This window comes from Mus pahari, chromosome 1 (assembly GCF_900095145.1).
Source record: "Mus pahari chromosome 1, PAHARI_EIJ_v1.1, whole genome shotgun sequence".
NCBI lineage: Eukaryota > Metazoa > Chordata > Mammalia > Rodentia > Muridae > Mus > Mus pahari.
The window spans coordinates 69,990,634-70,014,394 of record NC_034590.1 but is presented as its reverse complement, the minus strand read 5'-3'; the positions used below and the strand labels follow the sequence as shown (position 1 = coordinate 70,014,394).

General features: G+C 52.4%; 1 protein-coding gene across 1 annotated transcript in view; it reads left to right on the top strand.

The window, feature by feature from the left end:
- The first annotated feature begins 1,607 nt into the window (after positions 1-1,607).
- The window catches only part of Dgat2 (diacylglycerol O-acyltransferase 2), a 29,226-nt gene continuing 7,072 nt past the window's right edge, over positions 1,608-23,761 (top strand). Inside the window, exons 1-4 of the mRNA XM_021206837.2 lie at positions 1,608-1,921; positions 14,170-14,298; positions 19,127-19,234; positions 19,599-19,669. Of these exons, the coding sequence (XP_021062496.1) occupies positions 1,801-1,921; positions 14,170-14,298; positions 19,127-19,234; positions 19,599-19,669 (429 nt within the window). The 5' untranslated portion in view covers positions 1,608-1,800. The remainder of the gene's footprint in view (positions 1,922-14,169; positions 14,299-19,126; positions 19,235-19,598; positions 19,670-23,761) is intronic.

Sequence of the window (23,761 nt, the reverse complement as noted above, 5' to 3'; positions counted from 1 at the left end):
GATCCTAGAATTCATCTTACCCCTGTCATTTCTTTTAAGGCTCTCCCAGAAACCCAGTCCCACCCCAATGTTTTTGTTTTTGTTGGTTGTTTTTTTTTGTTGTTTTTTGTTTTTGTTTTTTGGTTTTTCAAGACAGGGTTTCTCTGTGTAGCCCTGGCTGTCCTGGAACTCACTCTGTAGACCAGGCTGGTCTCGAACTCAGAAATCTGCCTGCCTCTGCCTCCCCAGTGCTGGGATTAAAGGCGTGAGTCACCACGCCCGGCCCCACCCCAATGTTTTAAGAGACACACTGGAGGATTGTCTAATCCCATGTCACTGCAGTCTCTATGGTCCTGCCCCAATCCAGACATACTGACAGATGCTGCCCTCCCGCTTGTGCTCACACCCTCATTCTGCGGAACTCCTACCCCTGTGGGCAATGGAAATGAGTCCTAACCTTAAGTGCCTGTAGTGAGCTAAGATCATACCTCAGTTCCTTAGTTCTCAAAGCCTCTCACAAAACAATCACGGGTGTTCCCATTTTCACAGATGTGAAAGAAAACTGAAGCTGCAAACTGTGCGTGGTGGCACATGCCTTTCATTCTGCACTAGAGTCAGACAAAGGTGTAACTCTGTAAGTTCAGGCCAGCCTAGTCTACACAGTGAGTGCCAGGACAGCAGAGCTACAAGGAGAAACCCAATCTCTAAAAAGAGAAAAGAAAAGAAAAGAAAAGAAAACAAAACATCAACACACACACTCACACAACCCTCAACCCCCCACCCTGCCCCCCTCCGGCAAACCAAGCCAAACAAAAACCACCCTGCAGTTGAGGAAAAGAGGTCTGGAAGTGGACTTGAAGTCCATCACTCACTATGCTTGTAGTATTGCCTTTGTCTGTGGTGTTTGGAGACAGGGTCACTATGTAGCCTGGTCTAGCTTCAAACTCTTGCATACACACAGGAGAGGGAGGGAGGGAGGGAGGGAGGGAGGGAAGGATGAAGGGAGGGAGGGAGGGAGGGAAGGGGGGAAGGGGGAAGGAAGAGAGAGCTAGAATTGTAGGATTATAGGTAGTAGACTCCATCGCTGTAGGTTCTTCCTGATAAGTCTCAATCACTCTTTTTTGCTGGTAAAAGGAAAGGCTACGGCACTTGGGTAACTGTCAGGCCCAGCTGTAACCTAACTAATTCCAACACTACTGACTGCAGGCCAGGCCTGCCCATCTGCAGTCCCAGGAAAGCGCAGCCAAAAGAGAACACAGGCACTTGCATGGTCCGGATCGTCCCGCACGTGCTCAAACTCCCTGCCCACGTTCCAGCTGCTGGACCGTACTAATGTCTGCGAGAGAGGCTTGGGAGAAGGACAAGGCGGCCGCTGGGGCAGCCAGGCGTGCTTTCATACACCGGGACTCCGGCTCCCTCTCCCGTAGTCTATAAACTCTGGACCGTACAGTTCAGGCCATGCTGCCTTCCTGGGCTCTGTGCATAGTTTATCGCCGGGAGTCTCATCCCCTACAAGAACATGGCTCAGTCCGGGGCGGACCCTTTTGCCCCGCCCTATAGCGTCACGACCCGCCCCGTTGTGAGGTTATAAAGTGCGCGCGCGGAGGCGCTGGGCGCCGTGGCCGCCTTCGCTGGCCTTTTGCTCACCTAGGGTGGCAGCGGCTACCTACCTCGGCTCTAGCCCTCTGCCGCCACGGCCTGGGCGCTGTCCGTCGGCTCCCGGAGCTCAGCGCGAAGCCCTGGCCCCGGCGGCCGGGGCATGGGTCAGGGGCGCGGCGTGAGGCGGCTTTCTGCACGGCCGTGACGTGCGCCGGCTTCAGCATGAAGACCCTCATCGCCGCCTACTCCGGGGTCCTGCGGGGTGAGCGTCGGGCGGAAGCTGCCCGCAGCGAAAACAAGAATAAAGGATCTGCCCTGTCACGCGAGGGGTCTGGGCGATGGGGTGAGTGTCAGTCATCCCTAGGGCTTTCATCCTGTGGGCACCCACAGCAAGACGACTTTCAGGAAGGGACTCTGGCCAAAGCGTGTTGCCCTGTGCTGGACGGACGGACGGCTAGCTAGTTCAGGTCGGCGTCCCAGACAATTACTTCCAGTTTTTAAAAGGTCTTGCCTTGTAGCCTAGGCGGGCTTCCAACTCTCAATCCTCCTTCCCCCGTGATTGCAGGTGTGCCACTACAACTGGCTTCTCTTTAGGGGAACCTGACTCTTCTGCATCCTGTCATTTTGGTCAAGGATGAGGCAAGATTCATGCTTAGCTCGGTTGGTTACCCAGTTTGAGCCAGGCAACCTGGTATCCTAGGCTAGCATGGCTTCATTCTCCATCCTGGTACTCACCAATGTTGCAACACGTGTTACATCACTCGCCATCCCCCCAGCTGCTGGGATGGTGACACCACCCACTCAGTTAGTAGTGATATTTCACTCTCCAGCCCCCAGTACTGTTCTACCTCACCAGGTGGAGCAGGATTTGGCTGGGAAGAACTGGATGGGGCAGGGTGGTAAGTAGGGTTTTGCAATCCCCTGAAACAGCCACTGGATGGAGAGCATGCCTGCCTGGAACCAGGTGTGCCCCAACTGTCCTCTGCCCCAGCTTTTGTGGGCCAACCCAGGCTGTGAAGCTCTCACAGCGCAACCCTGGGTCTGACATACTTAGAAGTGGGGTGGGAAACCCTTGGGTTTTTTCGTTTGTTTAGCTCTGTTTGTCCTGGTATTCTATAGTCCAGGCTGGCCTTGAACTCACAGAGGTCCGCCTAAGTTGATTATCCTTCTAGATTCAAGGTAGAACCGAGGCCTTCAGTGAATGGGAAAGGGGGACATACAATTCAAATCGCACCTCAGCCTTTCCCATACAAGGAAAAGCACCCCCACGTTGCTTAACTGAAGTTGCAGACACTGAGGGAGGAGGAACATGCTACCCCAGTTTCCTTTGAAGGACAGCGGTGGTGCACACCTTCAATCCCAGCACTTGGGAGGCAGAAGCAGGCAGATCTCTTGAGTGTGAGTCCAACCTGGCTTACAGGATGAGTTAGTTCCAGGACATATTAATTATGGTAATCTTGAAAGGTTAGGCGATCAGGAAGAAAATAAGATTGCTGGTAAATCAACTATCCAGTGGTTACATCTCTTAGTACATGTTGTATAAAGTCAAGAATATGAGATAGAGATACACACACACACACACACACACACACACACACACACACACACACACAGAGTTCTAAATTCAGTCTTCTCTTAATGGTACTGCATGAGTATTTCTTGCCATTTGTATGTCTGCCATTCTCACATGCTGGTGGCTGCAAGCTAACCCATGCTGGGGCTCCATCACAGTGTTCCCACCTGGCATTGGCACCAGCTGGGGCTCCATCACAGTGTTCCCACCTGGCATTGGCACCAGTCCTAGCTGACTGTTGCTGTGGTTGTCTGCCCCTGGAGAAGTGTTCCCATCCTAGGGGACAAGGCCCTGGAGCTGCCCCATATACAGCCTACAGCTTCCAATGGCCTCTTCTCAGTACTTCTCTCTTCCTTGTGCCTTTTGATGCCCTTAACAGGGAAGGACGTGACTTGCCCATGTTGATGCTTTTAAATATTCTCAGTCTCTGGGTAATGGCCCCTGCCTGGTCTGCTATGCCTGCGGTCTGCTATGGCCCCTCCTGGAGCTACTCTTCCTGGGCTCTTGTCTATCTTCCAAGAGCAGGATGCCTGTTAAAATCATTTTTTGACGATTTTGTTTTTGTTTTTTAACTCAGAATTTGTACTCCATCAGCTCTTGAGCAGCTCTTTACTGTCACAACAAGAGAATGTCTCCATGTTGATGTTCAATGTAGAAAATACAATGGGGAAAAAAGTGGGTGTGATTACCTCAGGCTGCAACCAGGACTAATATGAAATGCAAACTAGTCAGTTTAACTCTCTGGGATCTACTTTGGTGAAAGACTAGGTGGGGTAGGGGAGGGTGCTCAAGCAATGTCTGTGTTATCTTGCCATCTCCTGGAGGCCTCCTTGTTCCTCCTTGGTCCTATGGACACTCCCTAGTGGCCTAGTTTGTCTCCACAGAGCAGTTCCCACCAACCACCCTGGTAGTGGCAGTGTTCAAGGAAGGAGGCAAGAGTATGGACTCTGTGAAGGGAAGTTCCATAATGGGTGAGAGATTGCACTGATAACTTGGTGACTTGTTTTTGTTGTTGTTGTTGTTGAAATGTGGATGGTATACATTGGTTGGAAGAGAGGGAGTCTATTTTTCATGTGTGTGTGTGTGTGTGTGTGTGTGTGTGTGGTTTATCAAGACAGATTTTTTTGTTTTGTTTGTTTTTTATTGCTGGCTGTCCCGTCACCCACTCTGTAGACCAGGTTGGCCTTAGAGAACTACCTACCTGCCTCCTGAGTGCCGGGATTAAAGGCATGTGCCACCCTTCCTGGTTCACATGGGTATTTTCTGATCTCTGAAAGTCTGGCTTAGACTGTGGTTTAGAGGCTAATAGGCACCCGCAGGTCCATCCCTGCCTTTGCTCCTGGTTAGGGAACTTCTCATGGTAGAGCCTTGGTTGCTTTGTGACTATGTTTAGTCCACGACCCAGCGTGAGGTAGTGGCAGTACAGCGCTGAGCTGGGACATTGTGTGGCTCTGAAGCCTAGGACAGGGGTGGAGTCATAGTTGGGATTTTAATAGAAGAATCCCAACAGCTGTTTATGATGACCGCATAGCTTGGATGGTGGAGATGGAGAACCCTCCCCTGCACATATGCTAGGTGGAGGGTAAAACTAAGTGGCTAGATTGTTGGGGTAATTCTGGAACTGAGGGTTGGCAGTCATCTGACACAGTCCCGTAGTCCTGTGATCGCAGAGTGAGAACCTTGCTCTTGTCCCTGCTCCCTCAGTTCTGTGTGGCTTTTCCTACTTTTGAGTTGCATCTGCTGCCAAGGCTCACCTCGGCCAGGAAAGGAGGGCCAAATGCAGCGCTTTATTAGCAGGGAAGTGACTCAGTTGCAAGTGTGGAAATTCTGCTCCGCCTCTACCCTCCTGCTCCTAAATTCAGCTGCCAGTACTTGAGTTATCAAACTACAGTCATCCAGGGTGCTGGGGCTGGCCCAGCCTCCATAGCACACATTAGAAACGGAGGTCCCCAAGAAGGACTGGTCCAGGAGAAGAAAAGACAAAAGCTGGAACCCCGATTCATCTCCATCTGCCCGTCAGCCTCCTTAAGCCACAGAGGTGTGGGGGCAGGAACACTGAGAACTGACCATGCAGTTGCCAAGTGGATGCTGCTTACTCCGTGTTGGGTATGGTACCTCTTTCCCAAGCTTTTGGAGGAAGCTCCCCTAGGCTTGGTGGATAGGGATACCAACAGCCCACAGAACTTTTGTCTGGCTAGATAAATTGCCCCCCCCCCCAATATTTCAGACTTCAGATCCTGTGAGGCTACCCGAACCCCTCCCACCCCTCATGACCTTCTGGTTGCCATGCCATGTGCTGGCACTCTTTCTGACCCTCCATCATTGTGCATAAAGTTAGTTTCTCTCTCCAGGTCTCTGCCCATGCCCACCCTTCTCAGATCTTGGTGTGCCTACCCAGATTGCCACCACATCCTCCAGCTCCCAAAGCTTGTACTTTGGAAGTCATTATCACTTACTTAGTTGTGATGTGTGTGTGTATTGTTCGGGTAATTGTCAGCCCTTGGGGACAGGGACCTCATTTGTCTTTCTCAGTGCTGTGTCCCTAGTGTCTGACCCTGTGCAGGCAGGTGGTAGGAGCCCTGGCTGGCAATATTTGTTGAGTAAAAGAATCATTAGTGGGGCTTCTAGGTCCTCTAGGCAGAAAACTCTGTTTTTAGCTTCCGTGTAATTCCTTAGCTTTTCCCCAGAACTTTGCTTATATGTGCTGAGTGTCTGGATAAGAGCTTGCCTTGGGGGTTGAGTGCCAAGTGGGTAGAGCCAGGCGTACCGTGGTCCACAGGAGTTTCAGACTACAGAAGGCCAAAGCCAGGACTCCTATCTTGCCTTTATTCCTGCCCCACCTCTGAGACATGATGGGCTTACTGTCTCTGAAGATTACATTTTCCTGTTTTGAAATAGAGTCAAAGCTGGGTGTGGTGGCGCACACCTTTAAGCCTCTGCTCAGGCAGAGGCAGGTGGATCTCTGAGAGCCTAGGCAGCCAGGGTGTTGGGATAGGTGAAGACTGGCTCCTGGAGCGGACTCTCCTGGGTCTGAGCCTGCAGTCTGCTGGCTGAACACTTACTCCCGTGTCAGCCAGCATGCCACTGCCTCTAGCTGATTGTTAGTCCCCTTCCTGTGTGCAGTGGACAGGGGTGTGGTAAAAGTATCTTCACTGTTGTGCTGAGCCTGGGAGACCCTTGTGCCAATCCCACGGAGCAGGAAGCCTGAGGGTCTGCTCTCAGAGCAGCAGGGGATTCTGAGCCAGGGCAGGAACCTCATTCTGCTTCTGCCTTCCACACGGGCGCCGGCTCCTCGTGCGTGCGAGGAGGCCTGGCTAGGCCAGCCCCTTCTGTTCCTTCCAGATCAGCCGGAAGTGTGTTGTGGCCAGACCTGCCCCCCCCCCGCTCTTCCTCTTTCTTACCCTCTGTCATCCCAGAAAATGGGACTTGCATCCTCCTTGGGGCCCAGGTGAGTGCCCTAGAGGAACGTACCTCCCCATGGATTGTCATAAGGACCTATTCTGGGGACTCCTTGGTGACGCACATGCAAGCTGATGGTGTTGCCATAGCAGCCCCTCCTACTCAGGATTGAATGTGCTGGGTCAGAGAGTGGGGGTGGAAAAAGCAGGCACTGGGGTCTCATGTCACTTGGATCGCAGTCCTGGTTGGCTGTTGAACCTACCATCCTAAAAGACTTACTTTTTTTGCCTTTACCTCCTAGGACTCTATCTTATTTAATGAAAACTAAATATGTTAAACCCTAACTCTCTGGAATAACCCTCGTAGGAGCCAATGTTCCTATTAGAAAGATCATTTGTAGATTAAAAAGCCATTAGGAATTCTAGCAGAGTGAAGAAGGTCCGAGTTGGCAAGACCTCAGGCCTCTTCTGCTCTGTTCTTACGCCTTATGTAGTGCTTGAGGGAAACCTAGAGAGAAGGGAGGGTCCCAGAAAATCTAAGGAGACTGGGATGCTGGGCTCCTGTAGCAGGCTCTTGATGGCCTGGCACAGCATGGATCTGTGGTGGTTTGGCCTTCCCTTTGGGCCAAATGTCACTATGGGCACTATTTTGGGATGCCTGATTTCCATAATAGTTCTCAAAGGAGAATGTTCATCTTTCTGGGAAAGGTCCCACCAGTGCGTTGGCAGCTGCATGGCTAGCTTGCTGCCCTGTCCGAAGTTGTTGGGAGGAGTGGAAACTGATAGGTTTTTCCTGGTGTTCAGGGTAGAGGCTAGCACTCCATGGCCTTCTCGTCCCTCCTGCCTGCCTCTCTGTTACTCAGATTCAGTCTCTGCTGTAGCTGGACGAGACTCGTCTACTTAAGTCCTCAAGTTTGTGCGCTCTCTTTGTAGATGCCTTTTGCAGGGCCCACGACTTCCTCATGTTAGGTTAATACCTCACCTGAGCTGTTACATCCCCTCCCTAGGACAGTCTGGGGACATCCCTCTGAGCTTGGTCCTTTTAAGCCCCCTGTATATAATTCATAACCTTGTCTCCCCAGCTAGGTCTAGGGTGGGTAGTACAAGAATTAACACCTCTGGCAGGTGCCTGGGAAGCAGGAGGGAGGTGGGGACCGGAGCTTCTCTCCTGTTTCGGGGTCCTTAGGAAGTACGTTTCTCTCTGGAGCCTTCCTGTTGTCCCTGACATTAGCCCACCCTTCCACTTAGGAAAAAACTTTTCTGTATGGCACAGGTCAACTTATTTCTGTTCTGGTCCAGGCCCTTGTTATTTATTACAGTTCCTGAAGCATTCAGGCATTGACCAGGCACCCGCTCTTTGTACGGCTCCATTCTGGGCATAGGAACCCAGACAGAGTGAGACGACATAGTTCTTGCAGATGAGCACACACCTCATAGTCTGAAGGGCTTTGAATGTAGGAGTGAGAGGCAGCCTGTCAGCGTGGGCAGGCCATCCTCGGGTGGGCATAGGAAGACTTCCCAGGGGAAGGGTGATAGGCTAGTTGGCAAAGAGCCAGCGCCTGGGAGGGACCCCCTAAAGTATGTGCTGAACAACTGACCAGACTCAGAAGCAAGAGGACGATGCCCGGTGGCACCGCAGGCTGGGTCAAGAGCATGTGAGGCGGTAGTCGGGGACCGCTCTGTGTGCAGGGAGGAACAGAGCCCAGCACTGCAGTAGGACCACAGCAGGCCTCCAGAGCTGATAGTTCCACCATGTTGGCCCTGTCACCATCACATGTGTGGACTCTGACCGAAAGGACCTCTCCGAGTCCACCCAGAAGACAGCTAGCTCACCTCTGGCCTCAGAGACCTTGTATCGCTTTGGCGCTTGAGTGGGCGTCCTGACCTCCCAGCCCCTCATGACCATGCACCGTGTGCACAGTTCTTAGGAGCAACCTAAGAGTAGCTTCCTCCTCTTCACACCAAGGTAAAGTTCCAGTCCAGTGGCCCAGATGTGGCATCCTTGGGACCTGGGAATGTGGGCAGGATGCCTTCCTGCTCAGGGAGCCCCAGAGCCCTTGGTGCCTCTGCTTTCTAGAAGCTGGGCCAGTTCTGATTGGCTCTTTGCACAAGTTATTTGGGTTCCTTACAGGACCCCTGCATCATAACTAAGGACCCTGGTTCTCAAGGAGGGTGGCAATTTGCAAGAAGCGTTAGACCCTGGGTTTGTATTGCTTTAAGGGAGGCAGGCATTGTTACATCCATCAGGCAATACAAGGTCATTGCTCATTTGATGATTAGCTGCTGCCTCTCAGGCAGATCCCTGCTTCTGAAGGAGCTCTTGCCTAACCCTGATCCCACCTGTCCCTCGGCAGTCTCCCTGAGGTAGGTATTAGCCCCGCTGTACAGGTGAGGGAACGGAGGCTTGTATAGGCGGTGACTCATCCAGGCCACACTTCCTGTACATTAGAGGCCAGTTTTCCTCACACTGGTTCTGTGGACTTCTCCTGGGTACAGCTTCTCCACAGAAACTTGTTGTGGAAGCGGTGGAGGAGCCATGGGGCTGCCCTGGGACATGGTATCCCAGCTGCTGTGTGTGGCACATGCTCCTTCAGCACCTATGCTCCTACCTCCTGTCCTCTGGCCAGGGACTCTCTGGCCCTGCTTCTGGCTCATTACCCCAGATTCTTTTCCTTTCTAGCCTGTCTCCGCCTGATGGCACATTCTCTTCCTCAATAGTGTCCCGAGCTTCCAGACAGGTGGGGCTGATTCCCACCCTCCGACACTTCCATCCCTGGCAGCATCTTCTAAGCGCTCGTGCTTTGGGGCTTTATCTGTCATACTGCTTTGACTAGACAGTCCTCTGTTTTCAACCTCTCTTTGGGACGATCTGGATTGTTGATGATGAGCCTTGACCTTGCCTTATTGGAACCCCCTCTTTGTTTTGGCTGTTCTACCTCTGACAGTCTCTGCTCACCTTCCTCCAAAGCCCATCCTGTACTGCTTGCCCTAATGCAGAGCCTTGTCCCGCCATTAGCACGCTGTGTAAAAAGCTGTCTGCTCACTATTTATACCTTTCCACTGCAAGGTGAGGGCAGCAGCTGTCTCGCCTAACTGGCCACATGCACCTTACGTAGATTAAAAACAATTTGTTACCTGTACACACACACACACACACACACACACACACACACACACACGCACGCACAGTACAGTCCCTGTGTGGAGGTCAGAACACAGCTTGAAGGAGCTGGTGCTGTCCACCGTGTGTCTCCCAGGACTGGGGCTCTGTTCATCAGGCCGCGAAGCAGTTAGCTTACGCATCAGGCTCCTGTCTGTTTTCTCATGTAATCGTTTCCAACAACCCCGTGAGGTTATTCTAATGCTCAGAGAGCTTTAATCACTCATCTCATGTCACAGAGCCAGACAGGGCAGAGCTGGCCCTTCTCCAGAGTGGGGGCTTAGATGCACTCTGCCACTCTTAGGCAAGGGTGAGAGACAGCCAGGAGGCCCCGGGAAGTGGCCTCTTCACTCACTCTGATACTGGGTACTGAACAAGAGGTGTCTAACACAGTTCACGTTGTTCCCGTTCTTGGGCCCTGAGATGGAGGCTGTTGGGTCCACTGGCAGGCAGCTCTCCTGACCTTAGCTGGAGCTTGACCATGGGAGCCTCTGGGTGGGGTTGGCCCTTCTTGTACAGCCAGTCTGCACAGAACTGTCCCCATGGCGGTGAGGCACAGTGTAGGTGGAACAGGCGGCCCTTCGCATACAGGCGTTATCTTAGGGTTTGGGTGTAGACTTGCCATGTTTAGTAGGGGAACCCACCCTCTGTGCTGTGGCATTGTTCAAGTGATTGAAGAGACTCGGAGTCCAGATACCTGCCCTGGCTCTGGTTTCCTGTGCCCGCTCCGTGAGGGCACTCTCATGCTGGTTTCCTCCTTGTTGTGTGCCCTTCTAAGGAGTACTAGGTGACAGTGAGATGGCCCAGGGTGGTAAGGCATCTGCTCTGGGCCTCTGTGGCATTCCCTTCCCTCTGTCCTCCAGACATGGAGTGGTACGTGAGCCGTAGGCAGGGATCAGCCTCCTGAGTGGCCTGTGGGAGCCTCTATTACTCTCCACTGTACACACTTCATCTCTTCTGTGACAAGCGATGCTTACAAGAGGAGGCCCTGTTCTCTTCATGGGTCAGAGAGCCTGCGCTCAGACGACCCTCTGAGAGGCTCAGCGTTTTCAGAGCAGGGCTGGCTTGAATTCTTGAAAGCAGCCCAGGCCAAGTGGGCATCCAGCCTCCTCTGGGGCCAGCCATGTTGGATTTGTTCAGCCATATAGCAAACCTTTATATGCCCCCCCAACCCCCGCTGCCATGGTCCTGTGTGAGGTTCTACACACACAGATGGGACAGGTCCAGTCTTGGCACTCACAAGTCACTGATAGAGGTGGGTGACACGGGATGCTGTGAGACTAGAGCTGTGTGAGCGGAGAAGAGTGGGTGTGCCCAGAAAGGCTTGGGATGAGGAAGTTGAATTTGGCTGGATGTTAACTCTCTTGCCGCTCTACCTCCGAGTCAAACAGGCTGGGTGTGGAGGTGGTGGCATTTGATTAGCTTCCTCACCAGCTGGACTTGCCAAGCAAGCTGGAGTAGGGAAGTGTTAGCCACTGGATGGCAAAGGCTACTTACACCCTGGGGATGTACAGGGAACCCTCACATCCATGTTCCCTGGGTGATTGTCCCAGGGCTGCTGCAAACTAACTTGAGGGCCCAAATTCTGGCCAGGAGGTAGACACCAGGGACCCTGAGCTTGATCTAACTCACTCCATTTTAGAGATGGGAAAACTGTACTCCAGAGAGGGAGAGACACCAGCCAAGTTGACATAGGAATTGCTGGCACCGCTGGGACTAGAACCCGAAGGCCGGCAGCCCCTCTGTGCCCTTTAAGAAGCCTTCTGTAGCATTGCAAGTTTGAGGCCATCATGGGCTATGAGACATGGCAAGATCAAAGCTAATCGGTAAAACACAAAATGCGAACAAGACCATGAAACTGTTCCTGATCTACCTCATTACTTTCCATCACTTCCCAGCACTGCTTCCCTGGGGGAGAAGACAGAAGGGATGTGAGACCAGCAGCATAGGGGCCCATGTGAGCCTGAATTTGGGTCTGAATAAAGTCCCACACTCTGAGAGGCCCTGGCCATGATCAGCATCACGTGGGGGTGACGATGACAGACTCCCAGGATTCCCGGATCTCCTGGGCACCATTCTTGCTGCTCTGCCCTGCATGGAAGAAGCCCCAGGGATCCAAATGACTAGAGTTGAATGCCTTTTTCTCATACTAGCCAGGCCCTGTCAGGGCACTGGGGACCCAGATGTGAATCAGAACTGACCTGGCCTCTGGCAGCCTCTGGTCTCATGTGACAATCATCTTGAACTATGTCCTCTGCACAGGGAAGAGTGTGGAAGCTGAGAGGGAGAACTTCCTTCTCCATCCCCTACTGTTCTCACTTCTCTGTCAAACAGAAAAGCTCCCTTGGGGTGGCTAGGAAGCCTCTGTCAGGCTCCAGGCTTGGGTGGTCCCAGGGGAAGAAAGGATTGTACCTCCTGGAGGACATATGGCCCTCTCAATCTGGAAAGACAAGGGTGTCACCTCTAAGGGCAGTCACTGTCTCCTAGGCCCCTCAGGGCTTCCACTGGCGCCTGGACTTGAGGCAGGCCAGGCAGGGGGGATGTGGGAGTGGATCTTAGGAATGTGGTCCTGGGGTTCACTCCCAGCCATTCCAGAGATCTGCCATTTCCTCCCGCAGAAATGCTGCGGGTCCTCCCTGGATTACATTCCCTGTTTTTTTTTTTTGCAGGCAGGGCAGGCAGTAGGTGGTTGGTCCAGTGAGGCAGGGTGAGAATATGGACCTGCAGAGTATCTCAGGCCCTTGGTTTTGTCTGTATAATGGGATGAGGGTTGAACAAAATGGGCTACTCCTTTCTATTTATTTGTAAACAATTTCACGAATTACAAAACATGAGGGGGACTTGGGACTTTGTTTTTTTTTTGGGGGGGGGCTCAGTTTTGGGCGGGACATATGACCAGTAAGGAGTTTCTGCATGCCTCCAACCCCCACACCCCTCCAGCTGAGTGCTGGCCCAGCTAAGGTTAACTGTGCCGACTGAGATGCAAGGCCTGCCAGCATAGGGTGAGGGTTTCAGATCTGGGCTTGAGCCTCACTTCCCAGCAGGCTCAAGGTGTCTTCCTATGCCCCATGTGCCTTTCCTTAATCACTCCTCCAAACTCTAGCCTGAGGTTCTGCCTACTGTAGTGGTGGGGCTGACAGCAGAAGGCATTTGTCATGCATTTACCTGCCTAGCAGAAGGCTGAACCATGGTTCACCCTCTTACTCCATGTGAGACTTAGAGACTTCTAGTTGTTTCTCAAATTTAGCACCTGGGAGTATAGCAACTGTAGAATTGACTCAGTGGACCCTGGCATTTCTAACCTGCTCACAGGTGATATGATGGTGTATGTGTCCTCAGAGAATGCTTAGGACAAGACATTGCTCCAACACCTTTTGTCTTCCTGCCAGTGGGGTACCTGGCCTTGTCTGATGGGTACCTATGCTTAGCCCTCAGCCATTGTCGATGACAGTGATGTAGCCAACCAGCCTTATGTCAGGAGTTTAGACGATATCTTGGAATTTCATTCCTCTTATACATATGCTTAAGACTTGTCTCCACATATAGTCCAGGGAATGAAAGGTCATAAGACCCTTAAGGATATAATTTTGACAGAGTCATTTGTCTTCCCTAGTACCACCTCTCCTGTAGGCACCAGGCTTCCTGGGCGCACTACCTTTATCTGTTGGAGTCCAGGGGTCATCCTGGGTCTACAACTACAGAGCCAAGTAATCGAGCACATGTTGTTCTGATTTCCAGTCTTGGCACTTGCTTAGAAGCAAACATAGGTACAGCCCTAGATCAGGTGCTTCCGTGTGTCCTGTGTGTCTCTGCTTAAACACCACTCCAAACACCAACCTGGGTTTTATCTGCCATGCTGGGGAGTGTAGCTCTCCACTTTAGGGGAAGTAAGCTACCCCTGAATCTTCCCTAAGCCCCAAGCTTTGGGAACTGCAGCGAGGATGAATATAAATCCCTCTTAAGCTGGTAGTGGTAAAGGATGAGAGTCAACTTCATGGAAGGAAGGCTGTCCAGAATAAAGGGGGTGGGGCGGGGATCCAGATGCCCAAAGTACACTTGGACAAAAATCAAAACAAAATATTGCAAACTGGATGTTGAACTTCTGTCCTTGGCCTCATAGCCACAGGTACCAAAGATTAAATATTTGTACTAGACCCAGATAAAGGAAGATATGTGTTTGGGGCTTAGGAGATGGAAGAGATCTGGCCTCCTATATATGGCCCCAAGCCATGGCTTGCTTTTAGCTTCCCCAGTACGACATCCCCTTGTTTTCTATGTAGACACTATGATGTGTAAAGCAGCCACCAGGGAGACACTTGGTGACCGAGTGAGGTTTTAGTTATTTCTCATTCTGTGGCCCACATTCACCTGTCTAGCAAGGCATCTGTGGGAGGCGTGTTACATTGAGGTGTCTGAGGCTGGGGAGCAGGCTTATAACAAACGGACGTCTTCTCCTGCAGGCACTGGCTCCAGCATCCTCTCGGCCCTCCAAGACATCTTCTCTGTCACCTGGCTCAACAGATCCAAGGTGGAAAAACAGCTGCAGGTCATCTCAGTGCTACAGTGGGTCCTGTCCTTCCTGGTGCTAGGTAAGCTCAACTAGGGCAGTGGTGAATGGGTGGGGTGGGCGGGGTTGCATCCAGTGAGGTCATCTTCTTCCCCAGCCTCTTGCCACTCACTCCCATGGACACTCCATTAGGCATGCCAGAAACCTTAGTCCATAGATGTAGTATGGCTTCTTCGTTTGGCAGCTTAACTTGCCCAACCTACCTGCCTCTGGTTCTGTTGGCTGCCCAGAGCTTGTGCCCTTCTTACAGTCAGTCCACCTTGTCTGCCAGCCAAGAGCAGACGTGTTGCTTTGCCTTAGAGCATGCATTGCCAGGTTTAAGACCTACTCTGACTCTCCTTAGGCTTCTTGAGCTCTCAGAACAAGCACGCTCCTCTTGGATGTGAGGGGGCTGCTGCTCGCCTCACGTGGCTTCGGTAGACATCGTGGGGATTGAAGATAAGGGTTGAAAGCCACTACACAGAGCCTGCTGTCCCATTGCACGGATGCTGTAGTTAGAGGGTCCCAAGATCCCAATGCTAGTCCCAATCCCCTTTGCTGAATGAACTCCCCAGGTATTCCCCTGCCCCTGGTGGCTTTGTGACAGTTTGTGCAGGCTGGCTGGGTACACTGCCTGCCGGCTAGAATCATCTGGGGCGAGGGCAAACACTGCTCTCTTGGGACCTCCTCCTCATGTCCAGGCCTTATGTCCTCAGCACAGGTTAGTGTCTGAGCACATTGGACAGAGCTGCTGCAGAGCACCACATGTCTGTTCTTGGAGCCAGGCCTTCAGGCACTCTCTCTTCAAACTGCCCAGGGTGGCAGGAGCTCAGCAGACATCAGATGATAGAGAGCAACTGTCCTTGAGGCAGGCATGGAGCCTCAGCCCACGGTGTAGACCAATGGGAACAAATCCCACATGTGCCGGGTTCTTGGAATGTCTTTTGTCATGTTCCTCCTACACAGGTGAGGAGATGGAGCTTTAGTGACAGATCATGACAAACATTAAAGGGCAAGCTGGAGTTTGCATCAAAGCCTAGTGTATCTCTTACCATGAGGTCCAGAATCAATGGACAGAGACCACAATGGGCTTTCGATACATTGAACTCCTAAGATTAAATGCAAGGCCATGTATACATCTTTATTGCTGTAGCTATCCTCAGATTCTTACAGGGTCACATGGCCCCAGAAAGGTGAAGAAACGGGTTTGAGGACAGGGCTCAGACCCTGAGTGTGGTTTGCATACCAGGGTAGAGGAGACAGTGCGCAACTCATCTTTGTTCAGACCGGAAGGAAGAGCTTAGTGGGGTCATAGCCTTGTCCAGAGCCACAGAAGAAAATGGAAGGAGCCAAGACAAGAATTTAGTGACCCCGGCCTCTCAGGTCTCTGGGGTCTCTGGGGCCTCTGGGGCCTCTGGGACCTCTGGGGCCTCTGCCTAGTCTGCCTTACCAGCTCCTGCTGTCTCTGTTTGCATTAGAAGCCACCACTCGCCTTAGTGGGTCAGAGCTTGACTGCAGGGGCACTGAGTACATTGTGCAATCCTAGCCTAGAGAGCATATGATAGGGACTAGGGACTGGCCCCGAGCTGTAGGTTAATGATCTGTGAGGCCCAGCCGCAGCCTAGAAACTGGCTCAGCGTGTCTTTCTAACCTGCTGCTTGGTGTAGGTGAGAGCCAGACCTGGGCAGATGATCAGGCCTGCTTAAGCTGCTGTTAATGACTACATGAGCAGCCACTCCCTCCCTCCCTCTGTGTCCCAAGCCTGGTGGCAGAGGCGTACACTGCTGGGACGCTGCCATGGATCCCCTTCAGGTTTCTCTTACAGAGTTTTTTGTTTTGTTTTTCTAATGCGCCATGTAGTCCACTAGACCTCCAGTGAAAGCTGAGGGCCTTCTTGGCTCTTTTAATTGTATAAATAAAGTACATTGGGTCTTAAAGGAACTAGTAGTGCTGGAATATAAGTATGTAAACGTTTGAAACCCAGTTGGACATTTAGTCACGTGTGCTCTTTTATTGTGTTGCATTAGAACGTAGCTGCAGCTATAGTAATTACTGATCTTAAGTGGTAGTCAATGGAGCATCCTCACGATTGCTGAGGCTGCTATAACTTGATATGAACACACCCTTGTCACCTGTAGGCATTGTGTCAGCAGGCTTTGCTAATACTTCTGTAGCTGAGTGAAGGAGATGCTAAACTTCCATGTGCATCCAGTAGAAGACTTAGATGTCACCTTGCTCCCCCATCCAAGTCCACAGTCACTGACTGTAGTCCAGATCATGGGCTAAATTCCAACATCACGTCATTTTATCTTGCCAACCTCTGTAAGAAAGTAAAGGCTCGGGTGTGGGCAGTGGGCAGTCCATGGCAGGGCCAAGTCACCGTGTCTGCTTGGTCCTAAAGTCCCTGCTCTCCACAGCCCTGTGGCTATGTCTCTTACCGAAGAGCACCCACACATTGCCCTATACCACCGGCTGGGGGGCCAGAGCTCTGCAGTGTGAGGTGCTTATGGCTGCCATGTATAGGAAGGGATGCATGCAGGAAGTTCTGGGTGGAACAAGCAGGCAGCGTTAGTCACTGTGGTAACATGTCCCAGGCCCAGTGGCATCAGAGGGCTTCAGCCTCATCTCCTGAGGACATGGCACAGGCAGCTGTTGTAGGTTCTCCAAAAGGCAGGTCATTTATGGGCTAGCTCATAGTTGTCTTCCCAAGCCTCCCTCTGTATGTTTTTGGATACAGGATCTCATTATGTAGCCCTGATTGGCGTGTGTGCGCGTGTGCGTGTGTGCGCGTGTGTGTATGTGTGTGTGCGTGTGTGTATGTGTGTGTGTGTGCGCGTGCGCGTGTGCGTGCGCGTGTGTGTATGTGTGTGTGTGTGTGTGTGCGCGTGTGCGTGTGTGTGTGTGTGTGTGTGTGTGTGTGTGTGTAGTTCAGATTGGCCTTACCTTACAGAGATCCAGCTTCCTCTGCCTCCAGAGAGCTGGGAATTAAGTTGTATGCTACCATGCCCAGCAGGTAGCTCATTCTTTTTATTTGAAAGCCTTTCTGTATTGGTGGCTGGGACTGGAGAGATTAATCTCACCTTGTTCTAGCTCATGGCCTTAGCTCTGCTGGACAGGCAGGCAGTGAGAGAAAACGCACATCCCTAGAGGGGGTTGGGCAGCCTGGCTACATAAGAGCCAGGACTGGAACACCAACTCTGGGCTTCTGTCACTTAGTCATGCAGAAAGGGCATGTATGAGGTGATAACCTTCCTTCCCATGACAACCAGCTTCCCAGCATCAAGGGCTTTAGGATGTTTTCACTACACCCTTTCTGAACGCCATGAGCCTGGCCAGGCCCTGGAATGAACAGAGCCTTTCTTTGCTTTGGACATTGCAGAGGTACTGGCACTGGAGGAATCTTTTTCTGGGACCAAGGAAGGGGGCCGGAGGCAAACTGTTGAAACAATCTGCGGCCTAAATATAAGCGAGACTTTGCCCAGCTGCCTTAGGACCCACGTTATCTTCAACAGGGTGTGTGGGCTGCAGATGCTTCCTAAGACCCAACATCCTATGTGTGTACCACTGCTACACTGCTCAGTTGTCTTAAGAAACCACATGGCCTGCTCTCCAGAAACTGCTGTCTGGTTTCTCCCAGGGAAAGACTCAGGAGGAAGAGGGTGAGAGCTGCAATTCCCTGTCCTTAGGCTCACAGAGATCTGCGTCTAGACTTACTCTGTCTCCTGGAAACAACTCTCAGACAGGCTTACCACTGTAGATGGCAGAGGCCTATGAAACCTGAGTCCCACGAGTCCCATGAGTCCTGCTCCCACCCAGATTTAGCGGCAAGAGATGGACAGTGGGGTAGTGTGATACTGAGGAGTGTTCTGGAGGAACAAGGATCTCATGCGGGCTTACAGGGTTTCTTTCTTTTTTTTTAAGATTTATTTATTTATTTTATTATATTTATTTATTATTGTACACTGTAGCTGTCTTCAGACACTCTAGGAGAGGGCATTGGATTTTTGTTACAGATGGTTGTGAGCCACCATGTGGTTGCTGGGATTTGAACTCAGGACCTTTGGAAGAGCAGTCGGTGCTCTTAACCACCGAGCCATCTCACCAGCCCCTGACGAGGGCTTAAAGACTGGGTAGAAACCGAGAAGAGCAGCCATGATGAAGGCATCTGGGGTGGCCATGAGGTACTGGCTCTCCTCCTCCGCTCTGGGCCAGGTCTTGCAGCAACATGGCCTGCCAGCAGGTCCAAAGTGCTGAGTGTTTGGGGAGCGGGAGTCTGGTGTGCTCTGGCTCTGGCCGGGGGGCTGCCTAGCCTTCTGTAACTTAAAGGGGACAGCTCTCTTGTGACAACAGTCCTCTTCACCCCTGACTCCACCCCCCACCCCCATCACAGTCTGAGATTTCTCACCTTTGGTGAACTTCTAAGGCCGAGTATGGACCATGGACTTCAAAGTCTGAGTTTAAATCCTGGCTCTTCTCTGGGTAGGCATGGGCAAGTCCCTCCTGCCAAGTTTTCATCTAAAGCAGAATGAGTCACCCTGCCTTAGTGACTCAGTGGCTTAGCCCATCTCCAGAAGTAAAGGGACATAATTGGTAGATATTCCTCTCCTGTGTCCAGGGTCTTTGCTGGGCACTGGCAAAGGGGCATGCAAGGAGGAGACATTAAGAATCAGCTTCATTAGAAGCTGAGGTCTCTCTGTATTGCCTGTCCTGCTCATGCCAGGAGCTCCCAGCACTAGGACTCACCAGAGTCTTAGGAAGTGAGGCCTCCTCACTGAGCCACCCACCCACCCACCACTCCCAGTGCCTGGGCACCTGGGACCTCTGCCTCCAAGGGGCCTGGGAGGCTGACCTGCTGTCCCCTGCTCCCCCAGGAGTGGCCTGCAGTGTCATCCTCATGTACACCTTCTGCACGGACTGCTGGCTGATAGCTGTGCTCTACTTCACCTGGCTGGCATTTGACTGGAACACGCCCAAGAAAGGTAACCTCCCACCTGTGTTCATCCCGCGCCCTAGCAAGCTGGCTCTGCGCAGCTGCCGCTCCGCCTCCTGGCTGCTGCCTCTTTTTATGGAACACCTACGCTGTGAAAGACCTGGGCTAGGCTGTGTATGGTTTGGGGTGGGTGATTCGAAGCTCCCTCAGTGTGGTCACAGAGCTCACCTTTCTTAAGGAATGGCTGGGGGAATGTATGCGGGAAGGGGCCCACTGGGCAGGTACAGAAATCCTATGTGGGCTGCTAGACACATCCCTCAGGGGTTCCTACTGGCTGTGTCTCACCTCGCCTGCATTGCTCAAATGTCCCTCACGCCCACTCCTTTTCAACACCGTGTTTTGTTTCCTGGAAGGTGGCAGGAGATCGCAGTGGGTGCGAAACTGGGCCGTGTGGCGCTACTTCCGAGACTACTTTCCCATCCAGGTACAGACGTGCTGTGCTGTCTCGGGAGGACAGGAATAGATGGGACTGGATGGGGTTGAACTGTTTGGGGTCTCCCACCATGAGGATCTGTCCAGACTCTACTGACTCCACGTCAGACCCAGGAAAAGTTGGTTCGATACACATACTTGGTAAGGTGAAATCAAGGCCTTTAAGACAGAGCACTGCTATTTTCAGCCATAAAGAGGCAGAGTTGCCTCAGTCAGGCCTGGCAGCCAAGGCGAGGAGAGAACCATGGTAGTCACTGGCTTCTCATGGGACTCTCTGGGGAACGCAAGACTTGTTTGCTCCTAAAAGATAATTCTACACCGAGGGTCTGCGCAGTGTAAGGGGCAGCCAGGCATCGCCGTGCTCCGTGGTATTTTGTCTTTTTTTTTTTTTTTTCCCAGAGCTGAGGACCGAACCCAGGGGCTTGCGCTTGCTAGGCAAGCGCTCTACCACTGAGCTAAATCCCCAACCCCCGTGCTCCGTGGTATTGCTTCTCCTACTTAAGTGAAGATTGAGGTTATAACTTAAAACGAGGTGACCTGGGAGGTGAAGCACTTAAGAGGGTGGGGCTAGGACGTTGGGGAGGGGTGGCACCAAGAGGGCAGGGAGAGCCAAGGAGAGTGTGAGAAACAGTTGTGTGAGGTGTGAGGAGAGAGGAAACGTCCGTCACTCTGCACACTTCTCCCCCCATTACCCTTTCCACCAAAGAGGAACCTGGAGGTTAGGCAACAGCAAGGCTTGGTGAAGCCAGTGAGCAGCGGAATGGTTTCCAGTTGCTGCCCTGCCTCAGAGCCCGGGTTCCTCCCACTGTGGCGTAGTGCCTCTCCATTCAGCTGAGTCCAGTGGAGACGGGGTGCTCACGCTGCAAGATGGAGGCCAGTATCATAAGCGTGGGACTCTGTCTTCCGGGACACAGCCTCCAGCCGTGAGGCAGGTTTAGAAGTTCCCTATGGGTTTCCTCCTAGTGTGCCTTTGGCTATTTGAGGGCTTTTTGCTTTGGGGAGCATTTGTCTTTCCTGAGAGAGAGCTGAGTCCCCAGCAGGAACAATGTTGGTGTCTTCTTGGCTCCAGCTGGTCCCTGCCTTGTCTGCAGGCCGGGTGGTATGTTACGGAGGATTGTGAGTGGGCCTGAAGGTTTCCCCACAGTGGGAACCTGTCTGGCCAGCACTCTGAGCACCCAGCCCTGACACACCCTTGCTGCTAAAGCCACCCAGCAGAAGGCAGAGAACTGAAAACAGAGGCACTGTGTGAGTGTGAAAGTGTGCCTGACACGGGGTGGTGTGCCTTGGTTGTTGTGAGTCAGGCATTGAGCTGTCCAGATGAGCCGCCTTGGGAAGTGGAGGTGGCCCTTCCTTCGTCCTCTGCACTGCTCTGTGGCAGTGACCCTGGGCTGCTCAGGAGGGCCCTGCCTACTGCTGCCATTCCCAGGGCTCTGTGCTCCCTCCTCAAAGGGCCAGAGCCTTGTCCAGGACGTCCAGCGGTCCATGGCTGTGGTGCCAGGCCGTGTGACATGTAATCCAGGCTCCTTCTCCCTGACTCCTAGCTGCCCATCCCCCTGAGAGGGACCTGACCCCAGCTATCTCCACAACTCGGAAGATTCCCTCTTCCCAAATCTCCTTGCCTGTTGGAAGCAGGGCTTAAGTCCTCATTCTGCCGTTCCATACACCGACCTGCCCGTGTTGGGACCTGCCAGGTGCTGCTCTTGGGCACGGTGATGGAGGAGAGTCAGCCCTGGGCTCGTGGCCTAGTGAACCCTCTCGTTCGCTTACTCTCTGTATTAGCTTTCTCAGCCTTCCCCAATGTCCTTTGCCTCAACTGCAAGTTGGAGCTGTTAAGTGATGGAAAGTGAGTTCACACGAGGGAGGCGCTGCTGTCTTCCCAGCCGCTGGCTCCCAGCAGGCTGGCTGGTAGTTCCCTTCCCACAGCAAGTGACTTCACAGTTGTTGGTTAGTCCCGAACATTCAGTTGTTTTATTCCAGCTGTCCTCTGCCCCTTCAGAAGACCCAAATGATGGGCGGGAGAGATGCCCCGTGGTTAAGAGGGCTGGCTGCTTTTCCAGATAACCTGGCAGCTCATAGCTTGACTTCCAGTTCCAGAGGATCCAATGCCTTCTTCTGGCCTTTGAGAGCACTGCATGGACATGGCACATAGACATGCATGCAGGGAAAACACCCACACATGAAAAATAAAAATAAACCTAGTAGGGCATGGTGGCACATACCTTTAATCTTAGGCGGAGGCAGCTGGATTTCAGGCCAGTCTGGTCTACATAGAAAAGTTGTAGACTAGCTAAGGCTGACCCTGTCTCAAATAAATAAATAAATAAATAAATAAATACATCTTAAAAAGACCCAATGAGCCCATGGGGCATCTGTTGGACTGTCCTGTGAGGGTATCTGGGCCTCACCCTGATTGTCCTTTGCGGCTTTACGTCAGGTCTGATGCTGTGTACCCTAGAGCCATGTGTGGCATGCCTGTTCCGCCTCTTTTTCCTGAGCTCCTGCCATGGGTTATGTAATCGAGATCCCCATAGACCCAAGTACCCACTCTCTCCGTTTCTCCTACTGCAGCTCCCCTCTCCAAAGTCATCCAGCTGGTGCAGAGGGCATGTCTTTTGGCAGTGGTAGGACTGGCTCTTTCATCAGCCACTGGGACTATAACCACCTATAACGGAAATGTCCCAGGACCTGTGACTCCTCTCCCTGAAGGGTAGGCATGGCCTTTGGAAACTAGGAAAGGCTCTTTGGGCTTCAAATCAGCTATTGGTCTAATTGCCTCATTTCATAGATTGCAGATCAAGGCCCAGAGAGGAGGCACTGTTCCAAGTTCACAAGACACTGAGCTGATAAGCCTAGGCAGGCTGGTGCTATTTTCTGGGACCAGTGCCTTTCTCTGTATGGGCCTGGGGTAGGGTAAGCCTGCCCTGGGGGCAGGGTGTGGGGAGGGAACTGCCAGGAATGTGCCCAGGCTTATACTTAGCCTGACCTGGCCTGAACACCACTGAACTGGGACTTTGCCACCCAATAGGTGTGTCAACAGTAGTCTGCAGCAGTGACCTTCGCCTTCCCTGCAGAGTAGACATTCTGTCCAGTCTTGGGAAGGATAGTGTGACCGGAGGCAGATCTAGAGTATGTCACATGTCTCTATTCTTCTTGGTGTTACATGGGGGCCATTAACCTGCAAAGTGGCCCAAGGACATTGAGAACCATGTGTCCTATCAGATAAGAGCCTTGGGGAGGGGGCGGATTATTTAAAGGGCCAGCTAGGTTCCCGAGAGGTGGCACATCACTATCACAGGGCATAGGGAAAAATGAAACTGGAGTGTCTGTGTGTGTGTGTGTGCATGTAGTTTCATTGTGACTTCTCTAGGGAAGGTAGTGACTCCTTTCTCTAGACTTGTTTAGCTTGTCATTGAGAAACAACCTAGATCATCAGGGTACTCTAGCCCATTCTGTGCTTTGTCTCACTGTCTCAGCCCCTGGCTCCAGAGAAAGCACCCACTACACCAGTTCTACTATCCCCGCTCTGCTACCCCAGCTCCACACTACTCCCCGCTCTGCTACCCCAGCTCCACACTACTCCAGCTCGGCTACCCCAGCTCCCTCCGTGCCTGCTTTGCTGGAGACACGGCTAGCTAGGGGAGCAGACCTGCTGCTGTCTCAAGCAGAACACAGAGCAGCGGCCTTGTGCACACAGACCATGGGCCCAGCTCCTTGGGGATTCCCTCAGATGTCCATCCCACCCCTGGCAGTGCCTACTACCATTCCCTGGCAATTTGGTGGACAGCTGAGAGTTGTTTTCCAGACAGCATTAAGCTGCTTGCTGAAGGGAAAGTTGAGAGTCACCACAGGGATGACATGCTCAGTCCCCACCTCCACCTACCCATGCCATCTGCAGAGCTCCTCCCCGACCCCCAGTTGAGCAGAAGGGCCTTCACTCAGCTAAGAGGTTCCTGTAACTGAAGTAAAGGAAAGTTGGGTCTTTAGTTATTCGTCCATAGCCAGGGACTCTGCTAGCCAGCGCAGGAAAGGATGCTGTTAGGCACTTAGGTGGGGATGATGTGAGTGCCCCTCACCGAGGCAGGGC